Raw genomic sequence first — 14,757 nt, forward strand, 5'->3', positions numbered from 1 at the left:
CTTGTTTATTGAAGAAATAAGTAGCTCAATTTGATATTTCATGATTTTATTTACACAACAGAATAAAAATGTTGTTCAAAAAATGGAAAAAAAAAATCGCCTCCCCTTTAACTCCCGCCCAAAGCAGCCAAATAACACTCGTCGTTTTTCGTAGTCCTTGTCATTTCGTTGTCTTGAAGCCTGGAGTTTTGATTTATCCACCACTGCAACACAAAAGACAGTTAATTTAGTATCCCAAAATATATTCCTATACAAGTTTTTTCTTTTATTAACAACAATTGTGTATGAACTATCTGCTGCTGTGTGCACTGTTTCAAATGCAATTATAACGTGCCTTAAATTTCAAATAAAAAAGTGCTATGGTCAGTATTTTTTGTGTTGTCCATCATAGATTTTGTACTCAACTTTCACACCAACAAATGTTTTACTTATAAAAACCTCACCTAACATTTCAATTGCATCCACATTATTCAGTTGAGGGGATGGTCTGCCACCTGCTTGTCTCCATGGAAATACTTCGCCAGAATATTTTGCAGTTTGACATTGAACTCGTCACCATGGAGACAAGCAGGTGACACAAATCGATCAAGTTAATGGTCATCTGTGAAGAGGCGAACTTGCTCACAATAAGGTATTTTATAGCAGGAAAAACAGCTGTATTTTAATAGATGCAACATAGAAATGTTTAATGCCATATTGTGGAGCATTCCAGGCAAAGCAAAGACATTGCAATTGAGTTAACCACTTCAAGTAGTGGACTTCACACCAGACAATTTACATAACAAACCTGTAACTCTTTTAACTAGTTTAAAAACATGCCAGTATGATCTAGGTTAGACATCAAACTGTAATAAGTGAATTAATTTTTAGTATTCGGGTGATAGGATAGACTGCATATATAAACTTGTCTTTTTACAGTCTATAGTCAAGAGTCTTGTGCAGTTCTATCTTCATTCATTTTTAGACAGAATATTTTAAAAACTTTTCTCCTTCATAATTGTCTGGGCTTGTCCTGTATTAGACACAGATTATTCCTCACTTTGTACATTTTAGACTTGTTTTAGACATGGTTTGGTCCAGATTATTCATTGTTATTTGAACTTGAAAATCCAAATATGTTACGGGGTCTTAAAAGTTTGATCAGCACTGATCTACGTCATCAGTTGAGACTACTTACACGATGATGTTGTTGATGGGGATGTGGATGAGTTTGACGAAGAATCCAATGAAACCCATGATTGCAAATCCGATTGCTGTGGCCATTGCGATTTTCTGAAACTCTGTCAAAAACAACACACATTATCAGTTTGTTTCATCATTAATTTCTGTCGATTGCACGTAATATTATTTTTAAACTTAGACTGATGGGAGGACTTGATGATCTTACCTTTCCTGTCTGGTTTTGTGCATCGTTTTACCAGCCTTATCGAGTCTTTGACGAATTGCCGACTGGGCTCAACAAACTGCATTACTTGATCCATTGTGAATAATGTCTGCAAATAAAAATATAGTAGTCTGTGTTAAAATCAGTGTTTCTCATCAATGCTAACGGGAATGCTAGCTCCAATGCTGACGTACACTAGTAAGATTACATGAAAAAATCCAAGAATATACACTTCGATGCTGTTTTAGGCTTGTCTTATAACTTTTCCATAATAAAAAACAGACAGCAGAAGAATCAAATTAGTGTTTCTGGCAAAGCAGGTTAAGATTATGGCTTTAAATTGACTTTATGACTTAGGTTTGGTATAAAATCTGAGGGCGACGTGTCCAACAGAAAATCAGCTGATCACTTCACAAAAACAAGCTACAAATATGTTTTCAAGCTGTTTTGCATGTTTGACTGTGTTGAATAATATTTAATAGCTGCTGTGAGTAAAAGAAACCCGGTCCTTACCTGTTTTTTTGGAGTCTAGTTTGATGGAGAGGCAGGAGAACACTGAAGGCCACGTCGCAGCAGCAGCTCCGTCAGTGAAGAAGAGCTGACGTAGCCTTACGCCGCGCATGCGTCAGATTCTTGCTCTGCGCTGGTAAATAAAAAGTGTCGGACTCCACACTGCCGCCTACCGACTGGGGGCGTAACTGTTGATCAGCGCGCACAGCAGAAACAGTTATGCCCTCGTACTACTTATTTAGAGCATGTGCCACGACTGCATTGATGCCACTTGAATAAAATAAATACAAATAAAATAAATAATAATAATAATAATAATAATAATAATAATAATAATAATAATAATAATAATAATAATAATAATAATAAATATATTGATTGGATGGAATTAGATGATTAGCCTGAATGATTTTTAAAATGTCCTACAAATCAACACGTTTTGGCATCCAGGATTGTAATAATAATCTATACTGGTACTGACATTATTGCTATTCCTGTCTCTGTGTGTTATCATTGATAAAAATAAAAATTCATATGGTGTCTTTATTTTGTTTTTTTGTTTTTTTTCCAATGAGCTTAACTCAGTCCCTCCATGTCCCATCACATTAATCCATCCTATTTTTCTACAATTCTAGATGGCATGTAGCGCCGATTTGATAAAGTATTAAATAAAAACGATAAATGATAATAAAGAATAAACATAATTATTTTTCTGTCATACATTCTAGTCACAGGGCTGAGGACAAGCACAGCTCATTTTAAAAAAAAACACATGAGTCTTTGAAGCAGTATGCCTACACCACATTCTTCAGCTCCTTACCTTCCACGTGATTTACTCTAATACATAGCTTTTAAAAGCACATTCTTTTAATGTTTGCTTTGTGTGGTAAATTATGGCTGTGAGATTATTCTCAAGATATTGTAGCTTTCCTTTCAGTGCGTAATTATATCAATAGTTAGTAGACCATGAATGAGTTTTATGATGAGCTGGGGGAAAAGACCAAAACAGTTGCTGGAACAATCCCAATACACTATTTCCCAAATATTAGTCAAATCCTCCAAAATATTTTCTTAACCCTGAAAAATTAGAGAATGGGAAATATGTTCTCCCACAGGGGGATCAAATTAAACCCCTTCTTTCTGGTCAAATAAAAGAGAAAAATCATAATAAGATAATTCAAAATCTGTTTACTTTACATACATTATGTACATACAATAGACCATCTGTGTTTGCCATGTTGAACATCGTGACTTATATTTTTACCACACATTCACATAAGATCAGCAGCAATTACCCTCATTAAGTCTGCATGAGTTAACCGATAATAAAATGTGACTTCTGACATACAAATCAATCTCATTCAGTGTGTATAAAGCAGTTTCTTCTTCTCTGGTGCTGCTCTAACTACTGGACTGAAGCTAAGTGAAAGTGCTGATGAGTGCTGTGTGAATTCTCTATACACATTATTTGGACTCTTCCTCTTCCGTTCAGTCCCACGTGATGCCGAGCAGGGTGCAGCTGATCTCCCACAGTTTCTGGGCAGAGTCGTCGTTGGAGGCGGCTCTGGAGCATCTCGCTGCAGCACAGTCACTGAACACAAACAAACCAGTGTGATTTGCAGCAGAACTACACGCCCCAGAGTTTATGTTGTACCTACACACGATACTGTCAAAGACTTGCACAATGTTTCTATTTAATCATAAACCTGATTCGCTGAGAGTTGTTTCTGCCGTGACAATCTTTGCTTTGCTCCTAAACAGTTTGAGTTGAACAGTAAGATTTGCATATAATTAATGCACAAGATCCAGAAGTTATGAAAGTTAAAAATGCGTTTGGACTATAGTTAACAATTTCAATTTAATCGTCCCATATTACACAGAATTGACGCTTGTGAGTTTTAAGCCGTGTTATAATGTTAAAACACAACTCCAGGTATGTTTTTGATGAGGAAACAACATTATATAACATAGATTAGAAAGCGTAATATGGGACCACTGTTCCCTCTAAACTGCGCGCGTGCGCAATTGTGCACTGCTGACACGGTCTCCGCGCACAGAAAATCTGTGCAGCGCACAAAAAAATCAAACCGGAATTGAAAATAAAATAAACACACAAAAATTAATTCTGCGCTATTTTTCAATGTGAGTCAGTGAATGCGACCGGGGACGAGCTGCTCCAGGCAATTATGTGATTCACATACGTATTTGAGCAGCTTATCCACGTCATTGACAGAGTTTTTGCCGATGTGGCCGACGTGGAGTGAAAACTCGCTCATGATTCTAATTGTTTAACCCCTGAACGTTCCCACGGCCCGCCCTTGGTCGCACTGTTACGCACTGTTTTGCAGCAGTTTTGCGTTTTAGACATGAGGAAACGGACAAAACAAAGGAAGTACGCGACCGAGGACACTGGATATTTGTACAAGTTAAACTAGAGGCATCTAGCTAATGCCAATCTGCGCCGCCTTGGATGGATGCGATGCAGCATGACCACAGTGCGCACGTCTGATGTCGCTCACACTGGTCCATGGGAGTTTGTGTGTTTGCTCAGACTCGTGAAAAATTAGAGGGAACATTGTATGGGACCTTTAACTAGCTCCTTATATAACGGTTAAAAAACAGGAGAATTTGGTGCAGGGTCTCGTAGGAGTGTGACAAAATATTTCAATACTGTACTGTAGAAATAGTTTGTTAACAATTATTACTCTATTCATGTAGGACTTTTTTTCCTATTCAAAAGATTAATATTAAGGTCATCGCCATGGCAACGGTCCTTGTTTCTCCTCATTGTGAAACCCGTGTGTATCGTACTTAATATTAATAAAAGAAAACATAAATTCTAAATCTGCCAACTGCTGGAAATGAGTTTTAATACCACATATTTTCAGTTCAAAAGAAACTTCTAGAGGCAAGTCCAGGGTCGCGCCATGACCTCACCCTCACGATTACAATATCTACGTATCATTTAATATATGATAAATGGAACACTTATTTGGGTAACTGGGTACTTTTTCTTTGTAATAGTGAGGAACTTTCAGATTTTTTTTGTAGTTTTCTGAAGATTTGAGCAGGAAATGCTTGAATAAATAACTACGGCTCATTAAGTGTTTCATTGCTATATTGCAGCTCATGTTAATTAAAAATACTGCACATATAGAATAGCTGTTTTGAGGAAATCCTGGATGATCGTCTCAGTGGCATAAATGCTTTTAATATTATCGTTTATCGTCTATATTTTCTTCAGCAATATATCGTACTTCAAAATGTATTATTGTGACAGGCCAACTCACGTGTCTCTCCTTTTATCGCTAATTTATACATAGAATCCACTCAAATAACTTTTTGTCCATCTACAAAATTAGATTTTTCTTTTACTATGGATCATACCTGGACGACTGAGGGATTACACAGACACTGCACAATATTATGTAGAATTTATCCATCAGTTTTATTCAGTTTTATGCAGCTAAAACTTCCTGAAGATGTGAGATAAGCCTCTACTTCAGGGGTGTCAAACTCAATTTAGCCGAGGGCCACATCAGCAAAATGGTTTGTCTCAAATTTGCAAAGATATAAAAAATATGTCTGTGTAACTGCGTAACTCCTGATAAAATTACATTTTAAGACAGTCATACGTTTAAATTCACCTTGTCGCGGGCCACATAAAATGACATGGCGGGCCGCATTTGGCCCCAGGGCCTTGAGTTTGACACATGTGCTCTACTTTAACAATATTTAAATTTAGACTCAAAATAGTTCTGTTTAGCTGTGCATATGACTGATAGGTGTTTATTCTGCACTATTCTCTTTTAATATTAATTTTAAGATGATTATTTGTGATTATTTATGCTTTGATTTGTTGTATTGTGGCTTTAATATCTTTCTTATTCTTTGTGTATGAATTGTGCTATACAAATAAACTAAAATAAGCTAAAATACAAACACACTATCACTATAACATGATCATATCTGCACTAAACTGGACATTTTACAATATCGGTCACCTTTAATAAGCCATATTTGCACTGTTGATATGATGTTGTTGTATATATCAACCTCTAAGTATTTTATTTTATCTTTAAGCATATCTTTTTTAACTTTGTGCATGCCCTTATTTATATTTATTCAGTGTTTTTATGTTGCACCAAAGAGAGTTCCTAGTTTGTGCGCTGTGTTCACTGGCAATGGCAATAAAAAGTCTTCTGATTCTGATTCTAATATCACTACTGAGGGTCAACGTGAGCAAAAGCGTCACATCACGAGGTCGGACAGTACTCCAACATGTATTGATTACCTGAAATAACCTCCGCTCTGACTCTCCAGACCGCGCTCCACTGCACAGTAAATAGTCGTCTGAGCTCCTTCCACCGTTGTCTTTGTAAATATCCTAAATATTTTCACTGCCGCTTGAATACACTGGTGCTGGTGCCTCCATAAATCTGACTGGACGACTCCCGGGTGCAGAGAAAACACACTCACCCCTGTGCCTAAACACACAAGGAATAAAATTATCATCCCACATATGGAGCATCAAACAATCATGACCCCGTTGTTTATATTTGCATGTTTTTACATACGATTTTACGCACGTTTCTTAACCTACCGTGTAATCGTTTGGCTAGTGAGCGCGCAAACAGGACATTAGCCAGCTTGCTCTGCCCATACGCTTTCATAGTATCGTAACTCCTCTCGCTGTTTATGTCATCGAGTCGAAGTCCAGTCCACGTGTGAGCCACAGAGGCCACGACGACGATGCGAGACGGAGCAGAGCGTTTGATAAGGTCCAGGAGGAGATGTGTCAGCAAGAAGTGCCCTGGGAACACATTTCATTTCACAGTTATTATTTCCAAATCTCACACATCGAGGTTTCTCAGATTCAACAGTGAGGTGATGTCATACTCCCAGATGGAGGACAACAGAAGGTTTTTCTCGTTGATGACAGTTTACTTGTCGTCTCATATCTAAAATGTAAATGTCCAAACGTTGAACCTGATCATTTCTGTTGTTTATTGACCTCCACTCCATCCATTTTTTCCGTAAATGCAACTACTTTACTGAGATTTATCCTGTTTATATGCTGCACTGTTACTCTTTTGTACATAATAAGAAACAGTGTGTTACATTCATACAATTTTTAGTTTATTTTTAGTTTATTTTTTAATTATTTGAAGCTATTATCTATTATCTTGTTTTATTGCATGTACCATTTTCCTGCTGTTCTTGAACTGTGCGGTGCAATACTGGAATTTCCCTACTGTGGGACTAATAAAGGCATATCTTATCTTATCTTATCTTAAACCGTGCTTTCTTTTCTTTGCGCTCTTCACGTTAAGTGTAAATCCTGTTCCTTTCAATAGAGAATTTGGGAAAAGTTTCGACGCTAAAATATCAAATAAAGTCGTTTGGTTTGTGTCAAATGTTCAATGTTTATGTGCAACAACGAGTCAACACTGCACCGATTCTACAACCCAAATGACGATAGCGACGGCAACTTCTAGAATAAGGTGAATGTTACAACAGAAACCTGCATTTTAGTACAGATTAGACTATGACTTCACTTTGTTTCAGGATAAAACAATATTCATTTTAGCTGCCCCTCCATACTGTGCCTATTTTTTGATCTTACAGGACTCATAAAAGCTTACGAGCTTAGGAACCTTGTGTTTGGTTTTCATTTAGTAGTGCAGTAATTCTTTATACGAAATCTACCACAGATAAAGACCATTTTAAAGCTACTCAGTCCAGCCGGTATCAGAAGTTGCTCAAAAGAGAAAAAATTAATGATAATTTACAAAAAAACAAACTACAACTACAAACAATCTACCGCTGCATTACAGTACAAACTTTTAGAAAATCCTATGCAGACTCCAAGAATGTAGTAGACTGAAACAGGAAGTACAAAAACAGCCCCGCAGGTCCCATATATTCTCTATAGGAAGTGCTAAAGATATAGATTTCTTTCTATTGTTCTTAAGTTCCTGTTTTGTTCTTAACCATCTACATCAAGTCAAACTTAAAGCACCAACTCCTGTCTAAGTGCCACAGACCATTTGGTTAAGTCTAGTGATTTACGCCCGCACAAAGCTAAAAAAATGACAAAAGATAAATTTAAATGCTTCACATATGGATAAAAATGCTGAAGCACAAGCTGTTCTCACTCTCCATATCGCACAGAAACAAAAATACCACCAGTCAACAGTCTCCAAGAAATTCAGTGACAGCTTGAAGAAATGGCGCTTCTTTTTTTTCCTCTTTTTACAAACTTAGAAAATGTTGCAACGATATTTTTCTGTCAAACACCCACCGATGCTGCTAATGTTTATGTTAAATCAGACACATTGCTACTCAGTTCTGCCTTATACACTTTTTTAATAGCGTTGAAAGAGTGAAATATGTAAAACTTACCCAAATGATTGACCCCCAGTTGCATTTCAAAGCCGTCTGCAGTCTTGGAGTAAGGACACATCATGATTCCAGCGTTATTAATGAGAATATTGACTTGTTTCTCCTCTAAAACACAAAATAAACAGTATTAAAATCCATTCTCTGTGGTTTATATTGTGTTGTCAGCTCTACCTTTGTTGATCACTTCTGCAAATGCTCGGATAGACTTCGTATCAGACAGGTCCAGTTTTCTAATGACAAGATTCTCATTCCCAGTGTCCTCTAAAATATCCTGTTTGGCCTCCTCAGCCCTCTCCAAGTCTCTGCAGGCCATGACGATGCGAGCACCTGCAAGAAATAGGATGAATGTGCAATAAAAACATCAACTTTTCTACTTATAATCCTTGTAAGTTTCCGTTCTAATGCTTTTTAGCTGAGTTTATTGGTTCATTTGAACAAGAATCACGTGCAAACACAATCTCACAAAAGAAGAGATGCTTTACACCAGATTTAACTAAAGCTAGGGTCTATCTGGAGTCGCCCGGCAGGTTTTAAACAATTAAAATACATCTAAGTATCCATTAATTTACAATCAAACCATGCATTCTCCTATTCTTTCATTTCAAAACATCACACTCCACATTTCCACGTTTAAAATTACCAAAATGTTAAGTAAAAAATGACCAAATAAGCTGCAGCATGGTCATTGTTGACACAGCTGAGTCTCTAAAAGGTCTTTTCTCACATTATAAGAGAAGTCCCTCAGGTTAGAGCATAGTTTAAGTCTGGATCTTGTTCTGTTTTTTAAAGCTCTTGTATGAGAAGTCTGTCTGTGCAAAGGTTGAGCTACATCTGGGGAATCTGGAGTCATTTTGGACCTGGATGTTCTCGTCGTCTCCTCAGAGCAAAGCTGGACAAATCTCTTAAGTGTTCGACGTGCAGCATTGTTTAAAATTCTTATGCATTAACCACACACCCAAATACACAATCAAGTCTTCAAAGTAGCGTCATGTTGCCTCCATTTTCTCTGTTTAACTGCGCTTAGACCTGGCACAAACTTCACCGCTTTGTGACTTTTATTGCAGGAGGTGACAGCCGTGCAGGAAGTTAAGTAGGTTTTCATTATGCAGGGGTTAATAGATCGATTGTCTCTGACCGTATGAGGACTGTCAATGAGTCCCGAGGCTAATCCCTTCACCCACGTTACCCAGGTCAGTAGTATTATGCATACAGTACAGTACACGTATAGTCACAGTACGGGGCTGATTTGGGACACTCGTTTCAGGCGGTTAAAATAACACCACTGAACGGAAGAGTGTTCTGTTTGAAAACTCCAATGCACCTTCAGTCAGCTTGGTCTGCACCTGAGACTGGGACAAGAGGAGAATCCACAGAAAATACACTCAAAATGACAGAAGTATTATGTTTACTAGCACATAAAGTAAAGTACTACATACATCTCGCTCTATGTCAGTGTGAACAGCGACTCTAAACTTGATATAAATGTGGGATTCCAGTTTTTTTGCATTGTAGAGACTGAAATCTGTAAATAAAGCCAGTTCAGGTCAAATAGTAATAATCCTTTCATAGTTTAAAGTTTAGGTTAGGGTTATGTTTAAGATTAAGGTGAGACGAGTAGTAATTATAGTTGATTTTAGCACAATCGTCAATGTAATGTTCCCATTTAACCCCATTGTGAGTTAATTGAACTGATAATTTGAACTATATAGGTTCAGATACAGGCCACATATCACCAAATAAATATAAACTTGACTTTATTAAGCTATTCTAAACTTGTAAAAAACGTCTATTCTCTATCATCGTTTAAAACCAGCAGAAAAACGGCCTTACATAATCAGCCAGTCAACCTTTCTTTTACCGTATTTTTACACAAACACAAGATCCGCCGCCATCCCACGTTAATTATATCCTAACGAGGCTATTAGGATGAGTCGAGGAGGACAACTTTCACAGTAGAAACCCCCCTAAAACCCCCTGAAACCCTCACGCATCTCATCAGTGCGTGTTTCTTTATCTACTGCACTTTACATGAGGGAGAAACCCAATTGTTTACGCATTCCCTCGACATGATAAGTAGCTTCATTTAAATTCCACAGTTAGCAAACGTAGATACAGCCTGAAGATCTCATCATGGATTTATTACAACTCATGTAAAGTGCAATCCCAGTGGGTGGTTTTCCAATACGAGATGTGTTGATGTCATAGTCCCAGATGGGGGGGCAAAAGCCAGATTTTCTCTTATTTCGCTCGTTTTAGCTGCTTCCATCTGTGTTAAACATTATTGGCCAAAAGAATAGTGACTTTTCACACAATGCAAATGTGTTAAGGCTAGAAATACACCAATATATATCTGTTAGCCGATATACCGGGCCGATATTTGACCTTTTTAGCGTACCAGCATAGGCAGATATTATGTTTTGGTCGATTTACTGCCTAAAAAAATACACAAAAAAGCGTTATAAGAAGAGATAGCTGCACAAAATATGCTCTTTCTTACAGGTTTATGGTGAAAAAGGGGCTTAAGGGGAGTTTGAACCAAATTTAAAGACATAATTTGGAGAAAAATGACCCAAAATCGCTCCTCTCGAGTCAAAACCTGCCTCTCAACTTCACTTTTTGACGCCGAGTGCCGCTGACAAACTAAAAACTCATATTTTTACAAGACAAATGATAGGTACAATTACATTTTATTTCCCCTGGTAAGTTTCGTCACCGTGAGCGATGGAGCCGTCTAATGAATCCTCGCAAACCTAATTACGCTGTCATCGTGTTATCGCAAGAGCCCATTACCAAAATGTGATACAATAAGTCAACATAGAGATAGCAGTGTTATTATTTGCCTTCTAGTTATAATAAATCACTGGCTTGGTTTCATATTTGTTTATTAGATTAGGAAAAATACGGTGGAATATAACACCTTTCCCCTCACGCCACGGGAAGTCATATTTTGCGTTTGTGTAGGCGGTGTGTGGGGTGAAGTACTGCGATCTCCTCAAGCTACAGCGTTTTTCTATACGTACATAAAGAAATATATATGCAAATTGTTGTTTATTTTGCTTCGCTTTTGTTTCTTTGTTACTTTTGTTGTTTTCTTTAAGGTAAATCCATCTGTACATTCGCCACATGTATAAAATTAGCTGCATGTCTCATATCTATGGTACCGATAATAAGTACTCTGTAATATTTGAGGATAAACTAAAGTAACCAGACGTCCCTTTTTACCCGAGACAGCCCCAGTTTCGAGCCATTCGTCCCACGTCCCAATGGATTCATCCAAAACTAGTGGTTTGCCCCAGTTTTATACAAGAAATGTCCCAGTCGTCTCTATTTTTGACCTATTTGATCCTTCCCAAAAGTAAAAAAGGTGCTAAATTGTCAAACGCTTTTGTTCAGATACAATACAACTGAGCTTGGAAACTGCCAGAAGGGTAAAAAGTGCACTCAGTAGTCTCTCATGTAACAAACTCATTCACAAGTGAGTTGAGATTGGACCGAGTGCTTTATAATGTTCTTAGAGGTTCCATATTACACAAAATTGACTCTTGTGAGCTTTTAGTCGTGTTATAATGTTGTTACTGCCTTAAAAACAGACGCTCTGTTCCACCTTGTGATGTCATGAAGTGGTAGTTTTCAAGTTAACAGCTACGTTTAACCCTTTGTTTAGTAGAGATTGGCGATTCCAGGACTGAAATCATCCAAATGATTCTAGTAATGTTAGGTGGACTTCCTGTATCACTGCATGACATCACAAGGTGGAACAGAGTGTTATATGCATGGGTTTGTGCGTTAAACATGTCTCCAGGTCTGTTTTTGATGAGGAAACATTATAACATTGATCAGAAAATAGTGTAACACGGGCTCTTTAACGGCTCTTTTCACAAGTTTATTATTACAAACCACCCAAACCCAGTCCGTCTCAGTTTTTATATTTGAAAGTTATCTAAGACACGGGTAACTCTTACATTTCAACAGACTATGATTACAAATTACTCCCACAATAATCAATTATCGCTGGAGTTATATTTGCGTATTAGATCAAATAAATATCCAATAACATAGAAATTTGGTGTCACGATTATCACGACCAAATTAATTACGAATAACGATTGTATCACGATAATAGTTAAAGTTGCTGACAGTTTAAAAATGTTATGGGCATTTATAATTCTGATATTATGAATAGGCTCCATGTTTAAACAACTTTTATATAATTGTACTTTGTCTTAAGTGGAAACAACTTTGATCTAGAAGGAAACATTATGAAGAAGTAGTTTTATTCTGCACGTTCTGGTGATGTAATGGTGATTATCTTTGTTGGCGACTATCAAAATTACATAAAAAGTCCCATGAATGATTACCGTTGACCCTTTTTACTACTATAAATATACATATTATATTTTATTGCCCCATCTCTAAACACAGCACCTTCCTCCTTTCACTATTCAAAGTCATATTTCACGTAGGAGGCATTTGGGGAGCTGCGCTTTTCAGACCAATGCACACACTCAACTGCATAAACAGTTTACATGCAGCCAGCCTTGTGCGTGTGTGCGTGTGTGTGCGTGTGTGTGTGCCTGTGTGTCTCTTTGTTGCCCCTCTGGGTGGGGAGGGGAGCAGAATACACAATGCCTTCTCTGTCTGTCCTCTTGATGCTTCGTCTGTCTACCATGACCATCACCGTCCTGTAATGAGCGTGGCCATTTCACCCTGGCGGATTCCTGCCCATACACACAAACACACACACCAAACACTCACACACACAGACACACACAAACACATACACAGATACACACACACAGACAATGGAATCTGCCAAGTGAAAAAACAAAATATTCAAATAAAACTCATAATAAACCTGTCATTTTTAGGATTTTAGGTTGAATTCATGATTAGTTGTTTGTAAATTTAAACAATTCTGCAAAGTATTTCATTACTTTCTTTAAAAATCTTACGTTTGGACATTTATAAATAAAAACAACAACATCGTAGTTATAAGCTGGTATCATGTTTCAAGGCATAAAACCATATCGATACCAATCCTGAGCAAATAATAATAATAAGGACGGATAAGGACGGTTGCATCAGTGAAGGCATCTGACATAAAACCTTTGATGCCATATCTGTACGTGAATTACAACTGGGAGCCAGGACTTAACATACTGAGCTATTGAAACAAGGAATTATTGAGTTAAGCCATGGATTCTGCAATGTTGGAGGTCTGAAAGCAGAGGTCACGTCACGCTGTCTAGCTTTTAATCCAGCTGGGCATTCAAAAGAAACTAGTTCTTAAGTAAAGAATGGAGCTACACTGAGAGTTTGTGAACGTAGAAGGAAGCCAGAGTGCAAAAGTCAATATCTCTGAGCTAGAAATAGATTGTTTATCTCAGCCGGAGTGACAAGCCGGTGCGGTACCTCTCCTCGCCAAGTCCCTGGCAGTTTCTTTCCCGATTCCCGTGTTGGCACCGGTGATGATGACAGTCTTTCCTTCCAGTCGCTCATCAGAGGACCAGCGATTGCAGCACATGCTTCTAAAACGCACAAGGAAATGATCACAAATGTGTTTTTCCCAGTGAGGTAGCTACGGACAACCTCATATAACCTTTCCTACAAGGTAAAAAAAAGAGTCAAATTAAGATAAATATATGATTTTGAAACTATAAATTTGGTTTTAACGTGATAAAGTGTGATGCATCTCAAAGTTACAGGTTTCAGATTAACAGAGGAGACTAATAACGGTCCCTCATAATCTCATTTTCTCCTCCAAAGTCAAGCTCAACAATAAACTAGTATTACTTTTGCTTGTTGAACTTTCACAATATCTTACCCGAGTATCTCTGCTGTTAAAAAAAGGACCATTCGAAGATTAAATAGAAGTAATTGTTAAAAAAAATCAATTTCTGTGCTGTACTGAGCTGGCAGTGAGAGCTCTCAGTGCAGCATTGTTAGAGAAGCTGTAATAAATCACATATTTAAACAAACACAATAAATAAGAACTGCCTGTGCCACCTCTCCTCAATAGAACCTATGGAGAACAAACACTGAGGCTATAATTACAAAAGACCAGATAAGAAAATCTTCATCAAATCAACAGTTACATATAAAAAGTACAAAACAAGGCAGGTGCTAAGTTTAAGCGCCTTAAAATTCCAGCATTCCAAACAGTGGTGCGTGTCGCCTGTCCACATTTCTGTGCTTTTTCTTACCTGCAGTACATGGTGTCGCGTCTGTAAAAAGCCACCCTCTCTGGAACACGAATCCACTCGAGGCAGAAATGGACTCCAGCGCGCTCCGGTCCCTCTCCAACAGTTCATTAAGCGATTTTCGTCTGTCACATCTCCCCGCCCCTTTGTCAACACAATATTACGCACGGACCAATCACGTTCCACTCTGCGCGTAATTGATCCACATGTTTCCGGGCGAGGGACAAAATTGACAGTGAGTTTTTTTTTTGTTGCCTC

At 37.7% G+C, this 14,757-nt stretch overlaps 2 protein-coding genes across 2 annotated transcripts; both read right to left on the bottom strand.

Annotated features, from left to right (window-relative positions):
- Window positions 1-29: 29 nt before the first annotated feature.
- sec61g (SEC61 translocon subunit gamma) lies at window positions 30-2,006 on the bottom strand. The gene is made up of 4 exons (XM_033985961.2): window positions 1,898-2,006; window positions 1,388-1,493; window positions 1,178-1,280; window positions 30-203 (listed from the first exon to the last, which is right to left on the bottom strand). Exons 2-4 carry the CDS (start codon window positions 1,479-1,481, stop codon window positions 194-196), a joined length of 207 nt encoding a protein of 68 aa, XP_033841852.1. The 5' UTR covers window positions 1,482-1,493; window positions 1,898-2,006; the 3' UTR covers window positions 30-193.
- A 1,248-nt stretch (window positions 2,007-3,254) lies between these two features.
- zgc:112332 (uncharacterized protein LOC553712 homolog) lies at window positions 3,255-14,577 on the bottom strand. The gene is made up of 7 exons (XM_033986087.2): window positions 14,503-14,577; window positions 13,712-13,827; window positions 8,471-8,626; window positions 8,300-8,404; window positions 6,498-6,707; window positions 6,189-6,381; window positions 3,255-3,485 (listed from the first exon to the last, which is right to left on the bottom strand). Exons 1-7 carry the CDS (start codon window positions 14,511-14,513, stop codon window positions 3,383-3,385), a joined length of 894 nt encoding a protein of 297 aa, XP_033841978.2. The 5' UTR covers window positions 14,514-14,577; the 3' UTR covers window positions 3,255-3,382.
- Window positions 14,578-14,757: the final 180 nt, after the last annotated feature.

Source organism: Periophthalmus magnuspinnatus, chromosome 20 (genome assembly GCF_009829125.3).
Source record: "Periophthalmus magnuspinnatus isolate fPerMag1 chromosome 20, fPerMag1.2.pri, whole genome shotgun sequence".
Classification (NCBI taxonomy): domain Eukaryota; kingdom Metazoa; phylum Chordata; class Actinopteri; order Gobiiformes; family Gobiidae; genus Periophthalmus; species Periophthalmus magnuspinnatus.

Bases quoted from the DNA above. Each gene is read 5' to 3' on its own strand.
- sec61g (XM_033985961.2), bottom strand. From the start codon at position 1,481: ATGGATCAAGTAATGCAGTTTGTTGAGCCCAGTCGGCAATTCGTCAAA. The intron at 1,281-1,387 runs GTAAGATCATCA...TGTTTTTGACAG, and splicing joins CACAAAACCAGACAGGAAAG to AGTTTCAGAAAATCGCAATG.
- zgc:112332 (XM_033986087.2), bottom strand. The intron at 6,382-6,497 runs GTAGGTTAAGAA...TTGTGTGTTTAG, and splicing joins ACTAGCCAAACGATTACACG to GCACAGGGGTGAGTGTGTTT. The intron at 3,486-6,188 runs GTAATCAATACA...GTTTGTGTTCAG, and splicing joins CAGAGCGGAGGTTATTTCAG to TGACTGTGCTGCAGCGAGAT.